At 47.3% G+C, this 22,232-nt stretch overlaps 1 protein-coding gene and 1 long non-coding RNA gene across 2 annotated transcripts; one reads left to right on the top strand and one right to left on the bottom strand.

Annotated features, from left to right (window-relative positions):
• Positions 1-15,034: 15,034 nt before the first annotated feature.
• Positions 15,035-18,323, bottom strand: LOC123103285 (probable LRR receptor-like serine/threonine-protein kinase At4g37250). The gene is made up of 2 exons (XM_044524815.1): positions 16,215-18,323; positions 15,035-16,120 (listed from the first exon to the last, which is right to left on the bottom strand). The coding sequence occupies exons 1-2, from the start codon at positions 17,950-17,952 to the stop codon at positions 15,414-15,416; spliced, it is 2,445 nt and encodes an 814-aa protein (XP_044380750.1). The 5' UTR covers positions 17,953-18,323; the 3' UTR covers positions 15,035-15,413.
• A 326-nt stretch (positions 18,324-18,649) lies between these two features.
• LOC123103286 (uncharacterized) lies at positions 18,650-21,394 on the top strand. Its single transcript, XR_006449706.1, has 5 exons — positions 18,650-18,875; positions 18,960-19,184; positions 19,599-20,020; positions 20,116-20,386; positions 20,483-21,394. It is a non-coding gene; the product is annotated as an uncharacterized lncRNA (long non-coding RNA).
• Positions 21,395-22,232: the final 838 nt, after the last annotated feature.

Genomic DNA, 22,232 nt, shown 5'->3' with positions numbered 1-22,232 from the left:
GCCTTTAGTAGCCAATGTCAACACTTTAATTGGCTCTTTATTATTTGAGATAAAATCTGAAGTAGCACACTTACGACCATCTCTTTTCACACGGTAAACTTTCTTTACCACCTCTTTCTTATTCCTTGAGCTCTGGACCGATTCCTTATGATTGGAACGGTCTTTAACATGTGATTGTTTGAATGTTGATCTTGTCGGAGCTGCATAATATTGGTGAGATGGTTTAAAATAAGATGGAGAATGTGCCCTTGTATCATACCTGTGCCATGAAGGATATGAATCTACATGAGCATAGGGAGGCGTCCACGGCATTGGCACTGGCGGCCCAAAATAAGGATATGAATATGTTGCATTAAAATTATCACTTTGCCAATACCGATCCTTATATTTGCGCCTTGGGGGTGATCTTGGTTTCTTTGCATGATTTGGCCGATAAGCATTCTTCTCTTCACTCTTCTTTTGATATTTATCCAAGAGTTCAGCGAAGGTGATTTTAGATCTCTTACACTGGCGCTTATTTCGGCCTTTGTTTTCTTTTGGTTTGCTTCCATCGATCATTGGATTTTCTTGCTGCCCCCCAGTCCTTGGCGTCTTCATTGTAGCTTCAATGGAATTCTCTCCCTCAAGATTATGTTCATTGTGCTCTTCAACAACTTGATTACTTGAAAGCTCGATCCCATCACCTGTAGTTTTTACCTTCTCTTTAAATGGATCGTCTTGAAGCAGCCGATGCAAAAACCTTTTGCCATCAGGACCAATTGGAATAGACTCATCATCTGTTGGTGTCTCAATAAATTTTAATCGTCCTTTATCAATGGCCGATTTTACTATTTGACAAAACATGTTGCAATCCTCAAAACTATGCTTGAACGAATCATGCAACTTACAATACATTCGTCCTTGGATAGATGGCTTGACATGGTGATCAAGAATTCCAATGTAATTATTTTTCAATAACAAATCAAAGATTTGGTCACACATGTTTGAATCGAAGGTATACCTTTTGTTTTCTAGATGATCTTGTTGTGAGAACGGCTTTGGAGTTAAGCAAATGAATGGTTCAGATTTGGCACCTTCCCATTCGGCTATGAATTCTCTTTCACATTCTTTTTTCGATGTCTTTAAATAAGAAACTATACTAGCATCGGTTTTCTCAAAATATTTTAACCTTGTCTTTAAATTTCTGAAATCAAAGTAGTTAGAACATACATGTCTTAATTGAGACCATGCGTAAGCCAAGTATGAAGCAAGCAAAGCTACCCAATTAGATATGAACTTTAAATAAAGCAATGGGAAAAGCTTTGGCTGCAGTAATAAGTCACTATCGGTCTCTTTGAATGGTACAATATATTGACCGATATGCTTAGTAACAATTTTATTGCTAACAAGTAAATCGCCCTTCTTCATTGGTCTTTGAAAATTACTTATGAGAATATTTCTTATAGATGCATCAATAATGAAGTTGCGACCAAATCTGAAAATAGGTAAATTACTCGCTATGCATACCTCTTCAAATACGTTGGGAGAGCATGATGGTGGTGTGACTTGAACAATATCTAGCTTCGTCTTTGGATGACTCTCCAACGCCTTTTCATCATCTTTTTCTTTATTCCATGCATCATTACCTTGAAGATCCTTATCAGCCGAACTTTGTTCGGCTACTTGCTCTTGTGCTTGAGGCTTGTCAATTTCTACGACACGGAACTCATAGGGCAGGAAGTAGGTTCCCTTAACTTCAGAAAAATCAAGCACGGTCGTTTTGCTATGCTTCCCATGCCCTTTCTCAACAATGTTTGCCTCTTTGGATTTGATGGATTCGGAATCTTTACTACTTGATTCGGCTTTTTCAACTGAAGCACTTTTAGTTTCCGAATCATCATTCTTTTCACCGGTTATATCAATTGGCAACACTTATTTTCTTTGAGCTAATTCCCTATCAATTTTCTCTTGGCGAAGTATTTGCACCCTATCGTGCAAAGCTTTAACTCCCCTCTCAATCTCAGCCCGCTCTAGATTAGTTTGCCCCTCAATGCTTTTAGAATCTTTCGACAATGAAGTGTTAGTGTTGCCGAAATTTTTCAATTGTGTAGGGGGTGTATAATATGCTGCGGTACTAGGTGGAGGTGTATGCACTGTTGTATAACCATGTGCTCTTTCTCCAATTCTATCAATGCATGTAGTTTCATCTTCTTGCAAAACTCTAGCCTTTATTGCAGCATAATCAGGAAACAACCCCTTTTCATATTGTTCAAGGCAAAGAGCACTAATTCTCTTGTTTTGTGCCAAGCTCTTTTTTAACGCAACCACAACCGCATCTGGAAGGGATTGCTCCGCAATATATACTTTCAGATTCTTTTGGCAATGATTCGTGAGTGTTGCCGAAATTCTCGAATTGCGTAGAGTATGCATTATATGCTACAGCATTTGATGATGGCACATGTGTTCCTGTAAAATTTTCACTTATTCAGCTATGACCATGAAGATGCGGGGCCGAATTATGAACATCTACAGTTGCATACGGTGCTGAAAAATTACTAACATGAGGTGTAGCATATGATGGTTCAGAGTAACTGGTCGAATAGCTAGTAGTAGCATGGCCAATTCTGCCATCCATCGGCAAGGTTGGATTCACATACTGCAAATTAGTTGCCGATGAATAAAAATGTGAAACACTTTCTTCTATGCTATTGGAAATTGTAACATGAGGTGTTTCAAATTGATTAACTGAACCCATCATGTTGTTCATCGGCATATGGATTTGCGGGGTTGCCGATTCATGAGAGTTAGGATACATAGGTTGTATGTTACTAGTATCATAAGAAGTTGAAACATGTAAATTACTTTGAATCGGCTTATGCACGTAATTAGATGCATTATTGAAAAAACTAGGGCTGGCCGATAGAGTATAATCATTGAACGATCTAGTAACATCATATGAATTATTTGCATCTACAGTAGGGAATTGGGTATTCATATTACCTTCGTAGATTGCAAACCCTAGATGACGATCTCTTCATAGCAAGAATGGGCCAGAGACCGTTCAAAGCTTCATCCCCAGCGGAGTCGTCAAAAAGTGTCCTCGCACATGAACACGCCACATGTACCCTTGACGTCGGGGGTGATGCACCGCAGCTCACGTCGAAGGAGTCTCACTGGAAGCGCGATTCACAAGACGACCGGAGAGAACTTTTGAGGACCCGAAACCCCACACTCCTGGGAGGGACCCCGTCGAGGCGCGCGGCGGCTATGGGCTGCCCTAGGTCGACCTGATCGCCCCTAGGGCCTCGAGGTTCGCCGCCCTGCAAACGAAGAACGAACGAAGAACGAGGAAGAAGAAGACAAGGGAGAGAGATAAAGGTAAAGGTAAAAAGTGATATATTGATAGATCGATTGTGTGTTGTTTAATCGGCCGTCACCCCTTACATATATATGAGGCGGCTAGACTTCCCATACAAGGACTCAAATCACGTCCAAATCATCAAAAGTTACCCTAACTCGGACTACGAGGGCCGGAACTTCCGGTCTGGTCCAGAACTCTCGGGCTGAAATTATATCAAGTAGCCCTCTTGCACTGAATCTGCAGGTCGCATACTACTTTGGATGACGGTGGTCCCAAAAGCAAAGTTGTAGATCTTGCAATGAAGAAAAACTCTTCAGTTGATCACTTTTTCAGCCGAGGTCATCTTGATGTCAAAATCGGCCCCGCAAATCTGCAAACAATATTAGAATTCCAGTTTTCGGGGCGCACCGCGTGCAAACTTTCGGTTTAGCCCGGAACCTCCCCGGAAGTTTTGCCCGGTACTTCCGGGGCAAACTTATGCAACACACTTTTTTTGGCTCTAACTTTTGCATACGAACTCCGATTTAGATGTTTTTATATTGAAATCGATCATCCCGGCGAGACGAAGACAATCCGTGTAGAAACATTTCTCATATGAGGCCATCTTGGGGGCGTAATCAGCCGAATAGTGTTCTGAATACAAAATCTGAGTACTTCAAACACAACTTCGGCCTTAGAGATGAGACCGGATGACTATGGCCCAAATATGAAAGTTTCTCCTTTTAACGATACGGAACTTTCTCACTTTAAGCACTTCTCCATTTGAGGCCATCTTAATTAAGTTCTTGGCCGTGTCAAAATCTGGTGTCAACAGCGTGCAACGCCTCAGAGCTAGGCGTCACATGCAGCGGTGCAACGCATAGCTCTGAGGTGTTGCACGCCTGGGAAGAGCTATCCAGAGAGCACCTGAAACTTTGCAAGTTACAGACTTGTGCAAAGGATGTGCATTCCAAAACCAACATTATGCCTTCCCTTCAACTCAACGATATCACTAGGGTCCGTCCAATTCAAATCTTTCCTCACTTGTTGCAAGAGCTCCGCATAGCTAGGACTACTATCAAACACCATGTCAAGCTCATCCGGGTCCAGTTCAATATTGCCTTTCAAGAAGGCGTCTTTGTCCCCATGATGAACAAACACACATGTTCTTCCCATCCCTATAATAAGCATTCAAACAACACAATGTAACATTGCTTCCATGAGTACTAATCCAAGGATTAACACGGAATACAAACCCTAAAGTATATATGAAACAATAACCATAACCCTAGCCCTAAACCTAACTCTAGCACCAACATAAGAACACCCATAGGAATAACCCTAACATACTAACAAGCCTAATCATAGGAAATTGGCAAACAGACATCTCACATCTCCATGCAAATCTCTAGATCCAAACAAAACTAGGGGTTCCCCAAACTAGCAACAAATGAGCAATTTGATAACAATACTTGGATCAAAACAAGGGGATCAGAGAAGATTACCTTGAGGGAGGGTTTGACTTCAAAATCCACGGACAAATTCTTCAAATTTGCAAGATTTGGGAGAGGATTTGAGAGGGGGAGAGAGGGGAGAGGGGCAAAGCTCAGGTTGGGGTGTGTGGGGTGGGAGAGTGGGGGAGGGGGGCCAGCCAAGCGGCTGGATAAGTCACAGTGCAGCACCCGAGCGCTAGGCGTTGCACTGCTGGGTGCGGGCCCAGGGGCTTCCACGGTGGACAGAGGTGCAACGCCCCAGAGGTAGGCGCTGCACTGTAGGGTGTGGCGCCTGCGTGTCGGGCGCCACACAAAAAGGTTAGCCGCGTGAAATAATTTCGTCGGCAGTTCATTCTGTTATTTGATTTCATCCCGAGGTCAAAATTGTCAAATTTGCCTCTCCGATGGGTATCTTTGCTTGGTACGTGCACATGTATATACAGGATGGCAGCGGTGTATGCTACGAAAAACAAAGGCGCGGTCGCAAGTCCATGAAAGATATGACAGGATGCAAGTCCATGAACATGGACGTGTGCGGCGATGGCGACGTGCGTATATGGCTCGGAGGAGTCCGGAGCGCGTCGTGATATAGATCATGCATACACAAGGTGTCAAGGCAATGCACAGACGTGCGAGGCGGACACGATGCAGGGTGGAGAATGGTTGCAGTAGGATAATTTCGGCTGGGTCGGACTGGACAGTATGATGGACTGACATGGATGTTGGTCAAAGCAGAAGATGGCGATGATTTCAGCGACGATGACATAAGAGCTGATGCTGATGGTGACCAACTTCTTAGCGTGGAAACACGTGGTGCATGCCTGAGGGCTTGTGCGGCTTCGACGAGACTATGGCGTAGGGTTGATTCAAGGCAGTGTACACATGAGAGCTTGAAGTCGATAGGGCGCAGGGGTGGCACTTACAACCACCATGGAGTCATGTTGAAGATGGAGCTTGGGTCCGACGAAGGACTTCACTCTGTGCTGATGGAGGGGCTACTGATATGTCTCCAACGTATCTATAATTTTTGATTACTCCATGCTATTATATTATCTATTTTGGATGTCAATGGGCTTTATTTTTACACTTATATATCATTTTTTGGACTAACCTACTAACCGGAGGCCCATCCCAAATTGTTGTTGTTGTTTTGCCTATTTTAGGGTATCGAAGAAAAGGAATATCAAACGGAGTCCAAACGGAATGAAACCTTCGGGAACATGATTTTCTCAACAAATGTGATCCAGGAGACTTGGAGTGGGCGTCAAGAAACAATGGAGGAAGCCACGAGGCAGGGGGGCGCGCCTACCCCCCTGGGCGAGCCCTCCACCCTCATGGGCCCTCCGTTGCTCCACCGACGTACTTCTTCCTCCTATATATATATCCACGTACCCCCAAACATCTAGGAGCACCATGAAAACCTAATTCCACCGCCGCAACCTTCTGTACCCGAGAGATCCCATCTCGGGGCCTTTTCCGGAGCTCCGCTGGAGGGGGCATTGATCACGGATGGCCTCTACATCAACTCCATGGCCTCTCCGGTGATGTGTGAGTAGTTTACTTCAGACCTACGGGTGCATAGTTATTAGCTAGATGGCTTCTTCTCTCTCCTTGGATCTCAATACAAAGTTCCCCTCGATCTTCTTGGAGATCTATTCGATGTAATCTTCTTTTGCGGTGTGTTTGTCGAGATCCGATGAATTGTGGGTGTCGGTGTACAAAAATAGGGGTGCATCTTTGTACCCCTTTTCCTGTGCATGGGCAGTCAGAGTCGCGCCCACGGCCACACCAAGCAGAACAAGGGAGGTGAGCTAAGGTAAGTTCGAAGCCCAAGACAATCAAAGCAACGCCAAGGCCAAGACCACAAAGAGCAGAGGGACAAAGCAAGTTCCCCCGGCAAGACCCTTGCCGGGTGGCCTCAGCGGCCCCGGCAAGACTCTTGCCAGGACAGCTCGCCCCGCACCAACAGAGTGAGCCACCCTTGAGCCCACGGCCCCCAGTGCCATCATCAGCGTGGGGCCAGGGCTCGGGACGGCACCCCTGTGGTGGCATGCGGATCTTTGTGAAGACATATTCAAGATCAGATTAGAAGACGACGATTCTCGGCAAGATCCTTGCCAAGGAAGGCCACCAGACCCCTGGCAAGATCCTTGCCGGGGACGACAATACGCCACGACGAGACCCTTGCCATGCCACCCGGCAAGGCCACCGCCAAGCCCACGTCAACCAAGCTTCCACCGCTGTTCGCATGCAGCTGCCAACCCAACCAGCTGGGCGGGCACCTGCGTGGCAACATGCAGCTCCCAGGACAACTCATCAAGTGCCTGCGTGGCGGAATGCAGATCTTCGTGAAGGATCCACCACCGTGCCAACTCAGCTGCCTGCCTGTCTACATGGCACTGCACACATCCCTGGCCGAGGCGCGTGTCGAAGCAAGGAGGAGCGGTGACGGGCGGGACGGGCCTCGCCCCCGTCCCCGATAAAGTAAGAGGACACCTAAGCGATGCATTAAATGCACCTTGTCCTGTAATACGAGGGATAACCTCGTGCCACTGTAGACCTTTCCACCTCCTGTATGCCGCTGTGGCAACCCCTTTTTCCTATAAAAGGAGGCCCGAGGCGACAAGGAGGGGGATTCGGCTCTTTCGAACCACACACCGACCACAGCTAGTTCGAGAGCTCAAGAACTCTCAGAAATACACCCACCAAAGCAGGACTAGGGTTTTACGCATCCTCGCGGCCCGAACCTGGGTAAACGATCCTTGTGCTGTCTACTAGCCCTGCTCTCCTCGCAACCCTGCGCCCCGGCAACCGTAGTAGGGATTCTTGTGATCCCATAGGTGTCGTTCCACACCGACAGTGGGTTTATGATCCAGTTTATCTACGAACAATATTTGATTCTCCTCTGAATTCTTTTATGTATGATTGGTTTATCTTTGCATGTCTCTTCAAATTATCAGTTTGGTTTGGCCTACTAGATTGATCTTTCTTGCAATGGGAGAAGTGCTTAGCTTTGGGTTCAATCTTGCGGTGCTCGATCCCAGTGACAGAAAGGGAACCAACACGTATTGTATTGTTGCCATCGAGGATAAAAAGATGGGGTTTATATCATATTGCATGAGTTTATCCCTCTATGTCATGTCATCTTACTTAAAGCATTACTCTGTTCTTATGAACTTAATACTCTAGATGCATGCTGGATAGCAGTCGATGTGTGGAGCAATAGTAGTAGATGCAGAATCGTTTCGGTCTACTTGTCACGGACGTGATGCCTATATACATGATCATACCTAGATATTCTCATAACTATGCTCAATTCTATCAATTGCTCGACAGTAATTCGTTTACCCACTGTAATACTTATGCTCTTGAGAGAAGCCACTCTAGTGAAAACTATGGCCCCCGGGTCTATCTTCCATCATATTAATCTTCCAACACTTAGTTATTTCCTTTACCTTTTATTTTACTTTGCATCTTTATTTCTCTTTATCATAAAAATACCAAAAATATTATCTTATCATATCTCACTCTCGTAAGTGACCATGAAGGGCTTGACAACCCCTTTATCGCGTTGGTTGCGAGGTTCTTATTTGTTTGTGTAGGTGCGTGGGACTTGAGCGTGATCTCCTACTGGATTGATACCTTGGTTCTCAAAAACTGAGGGAAATACTTACGCTACTTTGATGCATCATCCTTTCCTCTTCAAGGGAAAACCAACGCAGTGCTCAAGAGGTAGCAGCTACGGCGTAAGTGCATGGAGAATCGTGGCCTATTTCAGCGGGATAGCGAGAGACACGTGGATCAGACTGGGTACCAGTGGTCTGATGGAGACGCGATACTCGGCATCGGTCGGTTATGATTGGTGGTTCTCTACAGTAGGGGTTTGAGTGGTGTGGGTTCGCAACCTTGGAGACTCGGCCAAGACAGCAGAGGCTTGACGTGGTGATAGCGGCGAGGCGTGCGGTAAGCACGGGACACAGCGATAGACCAAGGCACTGGTGGTCAGACATGTGGTTAGACAAAGTGTGCAGGGGTGCTAAATCAGTGTTGATGAGTACCAGATTCAAGTTGGTGACTAGGTCTATTGGTGCCGGTTGATGGACATGAGTTGACCATGAGGAATCTGAGAAAGTGACGGAAAGTCTGAAATTGTCAAAAACTGAGAGAGTACACAACCATATATTCTGTGTTGTTCAGTGCACATGACAAAGTGCGGATGACAAGTACAGAAGGAGGTGGAGTGCTATAGTTGTGGGACATGTTAGAGACAATCCGGGAAAAAGATGAGACACCTGTGAATTTGACTCAGGATGACACAGGGCGACGGTGAAATTCCTTCAAGTTTCAGACAAGCAGTCAAGAAAGAGCGGTGACGTTGAGTTCAGGTAACTCTTATATGTAGCGTCCAATACGTGAGTTGTTCATTTTTCACGCGGATAGTGGTCGGTGTGTGATGGCGTTGAACGGATTCTCCGGAAGTTGGGAGCACAAAGTAGAGCAATGAGGAACTTAATTTTGCTCGAGTGTTGACTGTGAAGAAGACGAGAAGGGACTACAGTTGCAGGTGGAGTCAAATGGAGTCTAGGAGTAGTAGCAGTGCTCATGGCCTATCTCAAGTCCAATGTACATGGAGGTTCGATGCATGGATGAATTCAAGGTGGTGAAGAATATTCGCCAAGGTGGAGCTTGTTAGAGTTGTGTCGAATAATATTGTACAAGGTAGGTTACAGTTGGACTTGGTTTTGGACTGTGTGTAGACAGGGTAGGAGTTGTGTCCTAATAAGACACTTGTATCCTAGGCCTCTCATATATATCGGGGGTATACAGACGATGTAACCTATGCCAACATAATAGCACGGGCACGTGGGGGAGCCGGTGGCGTGTGCGGCGCCCGGGCAGCCTGGGTGCGGTATTGTAGCGGTGTCATGGGGAGGAGCACCCGTAATCAGCCCCCGGGGATGTAGCCATATCGATGAACCTCGTTAACAAATCTCGGTGTCGTGCTTGTGTGGTTGCTTAGTCTTCGGTAGATCGACGGTGACCTCGAATTTATTCTAACAAATTCCGTTGCCAGTTCTGACTTAAGAGAAGCTGGACAGAGTACTCACCAGCGTCGAGTGGGAGCAGAAGTTCCCTCTAGTAATGGTGCAGGCTTTAAATAGAGCAAATTTTGATCATACGCCATTATTGATCAACTCTAGGGAAGCAACTCATGTTGGCAACATTAATCACTTCTCTTTTGAACTAGGATGGTTCGAAAGGGAAGGATTCATTGACCTCATCGATACACAATGGGCCAAAGATTGCGGTGGCACTTCTAATGTCAATAGATGGCAAAATAAGTTTAGACACTTGCGCCAGTTCTTGAGGGGCTGGGCCAAGAATCAGAGTGGAATTTACAAGGCAGAAAAAGAGAGACTTATTAACCTCACAAACGATTTAGATTTAAAAGTTGAGTCTTCTATTCTTAATGCGTTGGATCGAACTGTTAAGAATGATGCCGAGCAGAAGTTAAGAGTTCTTCTTCGAGAAGAAGAGCTGAAATGGGCTCTTCGAGCCAAGGTGACTAAGATCGTCCAGGGGGATGATAAGACACAATTCTTTCACATGATAGCGAACGGGAAACATAGAAAGAAGAAAATAATTCAATTGGAGCAGGACGAGGGTACGATTGTAGGACAAGAGAACCTAAAATTATACATCTCCAATTTCTCTAAGAAACTCTTTGGGGCTCCCGAATAAAATTTTGTGTCGCTTGATGAGCACACAATCGATGACATACCTCAGCTCAATTCAGACATGAACGAGGTTTTGTCTTCCTGAGAAAGAGGTGTTTGAGGCGGTATCACATATGAAGCACCACAAAGCTTCGGGACCGGATGGGTTTCCGGCAGAATTTTATAAGAGGTGTTGGCATATCATTAAGGGAGACCTTATGCCTATGTTCCATGATTTATTTAATGGTTATCTACAATTATTCCATCTAAACTTTGGAACAATCAATTTGTTTCCAAAGAAAGAGGAGGCTGTGCGCATTGAACAGTTCAAACCGATATGTCTGCTTAATGTGAGCTTCAATTTTTTTACTAAGGTTGCCACGAATAGGCTCATGTAGATTTCCCATTCTGTTGTGCAACCAACACAGACAGCTTTCCTGCTTGGGCGAAACGTTCTAGAAGGGGTTGTGGTCCTACATGAAACTCTTCATGAAATTCATTCGAAGAAACTAGATGGGGTTATTTTGAAAGTGGATTTTGAGAAGGCGTATGACAAGGTCAAATGGTCATTTCTCCAGCAAGCCCTACGGATGAAGGGGTTCAATGAAGCTTGGAGGAAACAGGTGGATTCTTTTACTCAGAAAGGTAGTGTTGGATTAAGGTAAATGATGACACATGTCATTATTTCTAGATACTTAAAGGATTACGACAGGGTGACTCGATGTATCTTGTTCTATTTAACATAGTAGCGGATATGTTGGCAGTCCTTATTAGTCGTGCTAAAGAGAATGGCCAAGTCAATGGACTAGTTCCACATTTGGTGGATGGGGGAGTGTCCATATTACAATACGTCGATGACACGATTCTTTTCATGGAACATGATATTGCTAAAGCTAGAAATATGAAGTTAGTGCTTTGTCTTTTTGAACAGTTGTCGGGCCTTAAGATTAACTTTAACAAAAGCGGATTGTTCTGCTTTGGGAGAGCAAAAGAGGAACAAGACGCATATAAACAACTGTTCGGCTGTGAAATGGGTTCGCTACCGTTTAGCTACCTACGGATTCCCATTCATCATCGCTGTCTGACTAATAAGGAGTGGAAGTGCATTGAAGATTGCTTCGAAAAAAGGCTAAGCTACTGGAAGGATAAGCTTATGTCCTATGGAGGTCGCCTCGTCCTAATAAACTCGGTGTTGATGAGTTTGCCGATGTTCCTCCTATCTTTCTTTGAGATACCAGTAGGGGTATGCAAAAGACTAGACTTCTATCGATCCTGTTTTTTCTGGCAATCTGATGAGGATAAGAAGAAGTACAGGTTGGTCAGATGGGATATCATTTGCAGGCCCAAAGATCACGGTGGGCTAGGGATCAAAAATTTAGAAGTTAAAAATAAATGCCTTCTCTCCAAATGGCTTTTTCGTCTATCCACTGAGATCGAGGGCACGTGGATTCAAATTTTATGTAATAAATATCTTCAATCTAAGACTCTGGCCCAGGTCACTGCTAGACCTAATGACTCACCTTTCTGAAAAGGATTGATGAAGGTGAAAGTCTCCTTTTTTTCAGAGGGTTAAATTCATCGTTGGTATTGGTCTTTCGACCAGATTCTGGGAGGATACATGGTTAGGGGAGACGCCCTTAGGCCTCCAATATCCCGCTCTTTATCATATTGTACAACGTAAGGAAGATTATATTGCTACAATATTGAATTCGGCCCCCCTTAATATCCAATTCAGGAGGTCTTTGGTGGGGGACGGTGGACTTCATGGTTACACTTGGTCCGTATGTTGATAGCAGTTCAACTCTCTAACCAAACGGATACCATTTTTTTTGGAAACTATCAGTGAATGGTAGTTTTCCTGTGAAGTCCTTGTACATGGATGTTATTGATACTGGGTCAATTCCGAGATCACTTCACATATAGAGGGCTAAAGTTTCGCAAGAATTAAAATCTTCATATAGTTTGTGCACAAGGGAGTGATCTTGACGAAAGATAATTTGATTAAGCGAAACTGGGTTGGGAGCCCTCGTTGTAGTTATTGCGATCAGGATGAATTTATTGAACACCTCTTTCTTGACTGTCTCCTGGCAAAATTATTGTGGCGTACGATACATATAGCCTTCAACATTAACCCTCAATTTTGCATGAACACGTTATTTGGAACGTGGCTAAATGGAGTGGATTTAAACATAACGAGACATATTTGGATAGGAGTATGCACATTATTATGGGTTATAGGAACACTAAGAATGACATAATCTTCAACCGGAAAAACTTTATCAACTTTTTGCAGGCTATCTACAGAGCTAATGCTTGGATCCGTGCATGGTCGTTACTCACCTATACGGATTCCAGAGAGCGTTTGGATACTGGGTGCAACAGATGGGAGACGGTCACACGCGGTATCTTCAACCGATTTGGATGACGAGCTACTAATAGGCTAGATGTGTAGGCATCCTGGCCTGTTGCTATTTCGCTGGATGTGGCACATTTTTATTTCATTTTGTTTTGCTCCGTTTGAGAGCCAGACTTGGACTATAGACTTATGTTCGTACTTATTTTAATATTATGGCCGCATGCATCAATCTGATGCAGAGGCCAAGGGTTATCCTTCTTTTCCAAAATAAATTTATGTTTGTGGACGGAGGAAGTAGTAATTACGAGCTCCCTCCGTATAAAACATGGTTTTTTACTTGTCTTTTCAAAATAAATAGGAAAAACACAAGAAATAGGAAAATCAAATGAATTCTGCCAAGATACTTTAGTGGATGGAAATTGTCTTTTGAAAATAGAGTGCAAATGAATGCTAAGGAAAAAAATCATAAGAATTTTAATACTGCAAATCAAATGGCCAACATTAGGCAAATTCATAATGATCTAAAACCCTAAATATTCTATGAAATTCTTTTGATTCAAATGAGCCATCACACGCTAGTTTGAACCAATGGTTTCTGAGACTATCTTTCACAAAATCTGAAAGCATTGCCTTTCACGTGGCCAGTTCAGAGTACATCTATATCATCTCTTGAAAACCAGGGAGTTTGACTGCTAGCTTCACCACACGGACAGCCATGGTAACCAACCTAGACCAGATCCGGGAGGAGAGGTTTTAACCCAACGGCTCCGGAACAAAACGCATAGCCAGCAAGTATACTGCACTAAGATAATGTTGCAGCAGTGCAGCCTGCAGCAAGGAGTGGGTGTATGTGTATTGTTTTGTTGCGTGTCCGAGAGCGAGAGTGGTTGGTGCCCATCTCGCATGTCCATCCCCCGAGTCCCAACACTCTTTGGAGTTTTCTGATGCACAAATAGAATATATCTGGGATCCATGTTTGTGTCGTCGCCCAAAGGATCACGGGTGTTGTACAGTACATGCTCGGCGGTATCCTGAATGGTACACCGCCAAGACAAAGCAAATGTAGCCTGAAAACGAAATGAATGTAGGTTGCTACGAGTATGGCATAATGGCAACATGGGAAAAGGCATAATAAAGAAGCAAATGGCGATAAGAAGGCATGTACTGTACTACTACTACTAGTTCAGTAGGTGTTCCCAGTGGTACACACCAGTGGCGGAGCCAGGATTTTTTACATGGGTATGCGAAGCTATATTTTTTTGTAACATATAATAATATATGACATGAAAGTTCACAATGACCATGATGAACTACAATTTGTCTTTCTAGAGACAATCTCGAATAGTTTGGTGGCATTTTGAAAATAAGGAGAAAAATATAATTTAACACTATAGTCTACAATTTCAATATCACTGCCAACTGCCAAGTCAATTTAGCTCCTCTCTCAAGTGTTAACCGAACAAATGCAAATTAGTGCTTAAATTTGATTGAATGCAACAGACTACATTGAATTAGCTAATAAAATTATTCTGAAAGAAAATCAATCAATACATTACAAATCATTCTATGTTCTCAAAAATAACAAATCCAGATGAAAAGCTCACATAATTACATTATTGCCTTGTTGACGTGGAGCGTGCTGCATGCGCCATGCTTGTTGAGGACAAGGCGTGATATTGGGATATAGCAGGAGGGCAAGAGACAGGGCTGGTATATAGGCAGTTCAAGGTCTGTTGCAAGTTTAAAAGTCTACTGATCCGATAGCAGCTCAAGCTAATACTTAGGCCCAGACACGTAAGGAATGAAGTGGGAGGGCACGGGATGGCTATGCATTTTGTTTTTTCCTGAGTTCTACACGTGAAAAGACTGCTATCATGCATATACATGTATGTATGGACATATATACTGATTCTCTTTTGTCAAAATTGTTGGGTATGCATTGCATACCCTTGAATAAGTCTAGCTCCGCCCCTGGTACACACCCGCCAAAACAAATCCATCCTGAAAATGATTCTACTCCCAACAGTTCCATGGAGTCCTACAAGTATAGCAACATGGGATAAGGAAGCAAATGGCAAGACGTGTACTGGTTGTTCGGTACCATCGTATTGAATGCCATTTGGGCAGAGTTTTGGCCATGCAGAGTGTATGTATCCAAGGGACTCCTGTAGATGGATCTTGGAAGATCCAAGCTGCAATTGACCACGCATGCAGACCGCTTTGATGACCAGGGTGACAAACGAGTGCTTTCTAGGCTGGTGCGAGATTAGTACAGCGGCGATAACATGTTGGTCTTATTTTGTGTCCAGACGTTTGATCGGGAGAGATGCAAGTAAGTAGAACGGACCATCAACATCCGGGATGCGCGAGCGAGCACGCACCAATTCCTTTCAGAAACTGGACGGGACAAAAATCATGGTGTACAGCACAAGAAAACCACGAGCACCGGAGAAGAAATCAACAAGCAGAACTCGCCATGGCCAATGGAGGAGGGGAAGGGGAAGGGATGATCGGAACGGTCGAGGTCGTCACTGTCGCTGCGCGGAGGCGGAGGAGTTGGAGGAAGGAGACGGGATCCTGTCGATGGCCTGGAGCACGTCCTTCATGGCGGGCCGCTTGCCGGGCGCCGCGGCGCAGCACGCGAACCCCAGCCTCAGGCAGCTCGCCAGCGTCTCCTCCCTGCCCTCCATCTCCCCCCGCAGCGCCGCGTCCGCCAGCAGGAACGCCTGCTGCCCGCTGTCCTCCCCCGCCGCCCACTGGCAGAGCTCCACGCTCGTCAGCGCGCGCCCGGCCACCAGTTCGAGCAGTACCATGCCGAACGAGTACACGTCCCACTTGGTGCTCGGCTTCGTCGGGTTCTTGGCCGCCTCCGGCGCCTGGTAGTGCGCGGCCGCCTCCGCGGAGGAGGAAGGCCCGGCGCCGGCCAGCGGGCTCGCCCCTCCTCCTGCTGTCCCGGGTGGCGGCGGCGACAGGTCCGGCAGGCTCTTGGCCGACCGCTTGCTCCCGAACCGCCCCGCCGGCTTCAGCCTGCTGTCCCCGGCGCCGCGGACCAGCCGGTGGATGCCCAGGTCGGCCAGCAGCGGCTCCATGTCCGCGTCCAGGAGGATGTTGCTGGGCCTCACGTTGCCGTGCACGCACTTCTTGTCGTGGAGGTAGGCCAGGCCGCTCGCCACGCCTCGCGCGATGCGCAGCCGCGCGCTCCACCCGAGGCTCATCGGCGGCGTCCCCGGCTTCCCTGCTCAGCGATCCATCGAGCCGCGTCAGCAATGCGCAGCCAACGCTAAATGAAATTAATGGCGCGTCTACGTCGAGTTGGGTTGCGTGCTTACTTTTCACGGAGGCGTTTGCGAGGCTGCCATTGGCGGCCAGGTCGTGGATGAGGAGCATCTCGTCGGGGCCCCAGTAGAAGCCGCGGAGGCGCAGGATGTTGCCGTGACGGAGCTTGGCGATGGCGCGCATCTGCGCGTCGAACTCGCTGAACCGCCTCACGCCAGCGTCCTCGCTGCCGATCCTGCGCACGGCCAGCGCCGCGCCGTCGGCCAGCACCGCCTTGTACACGATGCTGTCGCCCGCCGCGCCCAGGATGTAGGCCGACGCCTTGAGCAGCGTCTCCAGCTCCAGCTCCACCTCGCCGTCCACCGTCACCAGCACCGACCTCTCTTTCTTCTTGGCTGCCACCGCTCCCTCGCCTGCCTTGTGGTTCTCCTCCTTGGCAACGAAGGAGGAAGACGTGTCCGTCACATCCTCCTCCGTGTCGTCGCTGTCGTCGCCTGCCTTCTTCCCGGGACAGCACGACAGGCTCCGGCCGGCGACGTCGGGCGACTCGTCCGACGGTTCCGGCTTCTTGAACACCGCTGCTCCCATCCTCTGCTTCGCCACCTCCTGCCGCTGCTTTCGTTTCCTCACCTGGTACACGTAGAAGAACACCGCGAACAGGACAGCGATGCCGGCCACGTCGCCGGCGGCAATGGCTATGATGGTGGCCAGCTTCAGCCTGCCTTGTCCTCCTCCTGATGACGGCGCTCCACTGCCGGGCATCGTCTCGGTCGGGTTGTTGGGTATGGCCGCAAGGGCCGGGGGCGACTTTGCCGTCCCCTTCGGGGGATCCACGGCGGAGGTGGAAGCATCGGAGCAGAGGCTGTCGAGCGGCCTCCCGCACAGCTCGTCGTTGCCCGCGAACGCCGTCGCCCTCTGCGCCACGAACGGCGCCACCGTCGGGATCGCGCCGGTGAGTTTGTTGAAGGACAGGTCGATGGTGACGTTGGCCGGCAGGTGCGACGCCATTTCCAGCGGTATGGCCCCGGCGAGCTGGTTGGAGGAGAGGTTAACATACCGCAGCGCGGCGCCTCCGAAGTCCGCCGGGAGCGTGCCGTTGAGCATGTTGGAGCTGACGTCGAGCACCTGCAGCGCCGGGAACCCGCCGCCGGGGAGCGCGCCGGAGAAGTAGTTGCTGGAGAGGGAGACGGCGGTGAGGTTCTGGAGCAGGGTGAGGTTCCCCGGTATGGCGCCGGAGAGCGCGTTGCCGGCGAGGTTGAGGGCGCGGAGGCTGCGCAGCTGGCCGACCTGCTCCGGCAGCCCCCCCGTGATGCCGTTGCTGGCGAGCGAGAGGATGCGGAGCTCCGGCGCGCGGAACAGGTCGACGGGGAGGGTGCCGTTGAGCGCGTTCCCGGAGAGATCGAGGTGGCGGAGGTGCTCGATCCGGCCCAGCTCCGGCGAGATGGGGCCGACGAGCTGCTCATTGGGCAGGATGACGCTGACGACCCTCATCTGGTCCGACGAAGACGTGGCGGGGAAGGCCATGCAGACGACGCCGTTCCAGGCGCAGGGCGTGGGGTCGGCGTAGCCCCAGCCGGAGAGGGAACCGAGGGGGTCGGCGAGGAGGGAGGACTTGAAGGAGAGGAGCAGCACGCCGTCCTGGTCAAGCGCTACGGCGAGCTGCGACGTCGCGTGGACGGCCAGCAGCAGCACTAGAACCCACGAGATAGGGAGAAGCAGAGGGCGGCGAGCTGCGGCGGCCATGGATGCAGCAGGGCGGCCGTGGCTGTGCGATGGTAATGGCAATGGCATGTGGTAGCATGGAGGTCGGAGAGGGCATAAGAAGCAGGGTTTTGGGTGGCGACGCTGGCTCTGCTCCTCACTCCCTTGGATTGGTTGAGGTGGTGGTTCACCAAAACTGCGCCAAAGGTTGAAGGAGGAGGGAGAAGATGCGGGAGTGAGTGAGTGGAGTCAGAGCATAGTCAAGAGTGAATTAGATCCCCTCTTGGTATCCTAAAGTATCGAAACATTGGAGTTGGGAGCCAAAGGGTGTGCTCTGCGTGAGAGTCTAGTGGGGTTTGGTTGATGGTGCTCTGTTTTCTGCGTTTGCGTGTGAACTTTTGGGCCCGGCGTCCCAAGCCCTCAGCTCATGCATATGCATAGAAGGAAGGAAGGAAGGGGGTGAAGCGGAATTGGTGAAAAGGTGGCTGCTTTGGGCCAGGGCAAGGGCCCCTTTTCACAAAGATGAAAATAGGAGTGCCGAATCATGCAAAGGGGTGGTATGGTGGTATACATACACGCACAAAAGTAGCTAATTCGTGTGTGAAAAGTACTAGCATATTTGCAAGATCCAGCTGTGATGATTTTTTCCTAGACAATCGAGCTGTGATGATACAAAACGGCGATAGAGAGGACGGGGGACCAATAGGTGCGATACGTACGGGGCAACGTCCACGGCGCAAGGTAACGACGGCGCATGTGGAGTGTACCGTTGGTACATAATATGAATCGCGGTACGTGACGGAGATGGACACAAGTTCCCTCAAGACAACGGCCTACACATAGCGGAGGAAAATAAATGCCAGCTCGGGGCCACCACAAAGGCCGAGCCCCCAACCCCTACCCCGGCCCTTCATTTCGACTGATCTACATCGCCATCAGCAAAGACGAGAGGTCATGGCGACGGCGGAGGAGGTCGGCAATGGACTGGAGTTCTTATCAGATCTGGTGGATAGGTATGGTTGCTAGTTAATCCCGTGGACGTACTTACTCTGAATCTTTTGCGGCAACTACTCAAGGATGCGTGGGGCGATTTGCAGGTTCCCCTTGCTGGATCTTGCATCAACCGATTTCAACTCAGCAGGTGAGCCAGATACTTGTTTTACACAGTCAGCTGTTGAATCGAGCATGGGAGATATTGGCGATGCGCCGCTTACAATCCAGGTCGCCGAGAACAACGGCTGTGAGGAACTGAGCTTGTCGGCGGCCGATTCACAACAATCAACAGGAAAAGATGACCGTCAGGCCCCCGGGTGGACAAAAAGGTACCCCTCTGTTCGTCTTGTTCAGTCCGAACTCAGAAAACAAGTAGGCCGAAACATATCTGAAAATATATTGATGGTCATAATTTTGTAGCTGTTCATGGTCAACTATGAAGCTAGTACGCTAAAGATTTGTCTGGACATTTTAGATCTCTGACATAGCTATTCATGGTCAACTATAATACTGTAAAAATGTATTTGCAAGGGTCTCCACATACCTGACGAAAAAGAAGGCAAACATCAGTTTGTCTCTGTACGTACTCGACTTTGAAGCTAGTATTGTATCACATACCTGAATAATTTAAAATCTCCAAATGTATTGATGTATTACATGTTGCTCATGTATTAAATTTGTATTCTTTAGTAAAAGGAAGGGAACCCTTTACCCTCAAGATTGATTCAGTATTAATGATGCAGGGTTCATATTGGGCGAGCCCCTCTGGAAGAGTATGTGCCCTTGAGAAAACATTAAGAGGATATGCGGAAAAGAGAACAGATACCGTTCTAGTACCAGCTGTTGGATACAACTTCGGTTCATTGGGAGAGGCGTACGACTCCTATAACCTATATTCGTGGGAAATTGGGTTGGGAATAAGATACGGAAAAAGTAGGCTCAACGTCGAGAGAACCAAATGCATGCAAGAGATAGTATGTGGATGCTCCGTGAGTTCGAAATAGATTTATTATCCAGTTTGCTGCAATGGTTTCGTGAAAATGCACTGAACAATTTAAAAGGATATGTGCCAGCAAGCTGCCCCATGCACATATGAAGGCAATATATGAGGTTTCTTTTCGATCGAGAGGCGGATGATAACTATGAAGAGCGACGAACAAAGATAGTGAGTTGCTTCATTACTGCATTTAATATTAGTACTTGTAATTTAAGCTTTACAAATCTTGCTAGAAACTAACAAAGAAACTTTTTATGTACAAGGTGAACACACCACCGGAGTTCCACGCTAGCAAGATCTACACTCGAGCTATGTTTGAGAATTTTGGTGAGATCCTGTATGAAGCAGGACAATACAGTAGAAGTTAAAAATGGTTCGAAATATTACTTACACCGGTACCACCCAGAGAGATACGAGAAGTGGTGCAGAGTACTGTACATACTACATAGTGCATGTCGTCGCTGAGGATGAAGAACTCTCATGTGAATGTGGTAACTTCAAGCGCACAGGACTGTATGCTGCCATTCAGTTAAGGTACAGAATCACCATATTGAGACAAAATTGTAGGATCAGTGTTCAGGCTTGCTTCAAAAAACTGTATATACTCAACAATTTAAAATTGCATTGCAGGTTCTTGATTTCTTGGGTATAGACAAAATTCCATCAAAGCATATCCTCAAAAGGTGGACAAAAGATGCAAGAGATATACTTCCAACCCGCTTGTCACACCTACAAAGAGACAAGATTTCAGCCAATTCCATAACATTCAGACATTCAAATTTTTATACACATGCTTTAGAGGTTGTAAAACTTGGTGATGCAAATCCAATTGCATATGATTGTGCGATGGAACTTCTTAGGGTAGCAATGGATAAACTGACCTATTTAGCTGCTGAGCATGATGGTTTGGGTTTGCAACACAGAATTGAAATGAAGAAGACAAAAGGTACAGAATTGACTCTCTTCCAAGGAGCACAACATGGATACATGAGCGATGATGAAGGTAGCGCCGTCAAAAATTTCATTGGATTATCAGCTCCAGAACAGAAACGCAAGGCCGGTCAACCAACAAACAGCAGAGACAAGCCTCCATATGATGACCAGTCTGCAAAGAGCAAAAAAATTAAGGTCACATCACAAGTTGATACAGGTATTGGATGCAGTACAAGCAAACGAACACGGTTCTGCACTATATGTCGTGGCCCTATTCACAAGAGCACAACGTGTCCGCTAAGAGGGGACACTCCTCAAAAGAAAAGGAAAGAATCAAAATGCTCAATCTGCGGAGTGGGAGGGCATCGAAAGAACACCTGCACATGGAAAGCAACCTACTCATGATCCTGTTATCGAACCATGAGTAATCTATACAAGCAGCTAGCATATTTACCCTGTATCCTGACTGCTCTCTACCATGCACCTGAAATACTTATGTACTGTCATCTTAGTAATACTAGAAGAACGCCCATGCGTTGCAACGGGGCCACATTAACTTTAAGAGTTCAATATTAATCATGTTAATAATACATTTAATATTCTCATACATATCAAGTGACACTGGTGACCTTTTTTTGTCAATTTAGCAACGGGCTCTTTATACATATCAGACAACTCGCTACTACTTAAACTACAACTATGGCTATCAATATTTTTTTTGTCAATTTAGCTCAGCAATAGTGTCTGGCTTAATAGACTGCTTTGCATTCACCCCTTAGAAGACAGAGAGAACCAACTCAACATGTCAGAAGATTAACAGAAATTTTATTTGTATGGCATGAACAGAAATTTCATTTGTATGGCATGAACATATAGCAGGAGCACCAACACATAGATCAGCAGAGAGCAGAGCACAACATGCACACGCTCGGGCCATCTATATCATACACACACAGCAATGCACACACGCATCACGCTGGCATACACATACAGAAAAGCAGGCACACATGCATCATGCGCATTGGCCGGTGCGACGCACGCAGAGCAAGTACGTACGCACGGAGAGCAAGCTAGCAAGCACGCACACGTCCAACCCTGCCGCTGCATGCGCTGGCAGAAGGTGAGGCAGCAAGGGAGACTGCACATTGAAGCTGTCCATGCAAGGCTGGAGGTGCTGGGCCGGCGACGGTGGTGTCGGGACGGCGCTTGATTCGTTCCCGGTGGCGTGGAGCTTGGGGCGGCAACGTGGCGATAGCTAGTGCTCGGGGATGGGGGTTTGGGGCGGGGGCAGTCGACCCAATGGCTGACAAAGTTAACGGGCTCGGGCGGCTGGAAATTCGGCGGGTGGCGGCGGCACAATGCGAGGATGGGACATGCGGAAAACCTAGCCGGCGTTCAACTACCAATACCCACGCCTTTTTTTAGAAAAATTGCTTGTGAAAATAAG

Source organism: Triticum aestivum, chromosome 5A (assembly GCF_018294505.1).
Source record: "Triticum aestivum cultivar Chinese Spring chromosome 5A, IWGSC CS RefSeq v2.1, whole genome shotgun sequence".
Taxonomy (NCBI): Eukaryota; Viridiplantae; Streptophyta; class Magnoliopsida; order Poales; family Poaceae; genus Triticum; species Triticum aestivum.
Note: the sequence above shows the minus strand (reverse complement) of the source record. Positions and strands in the feature narration are given on the sequence as shown.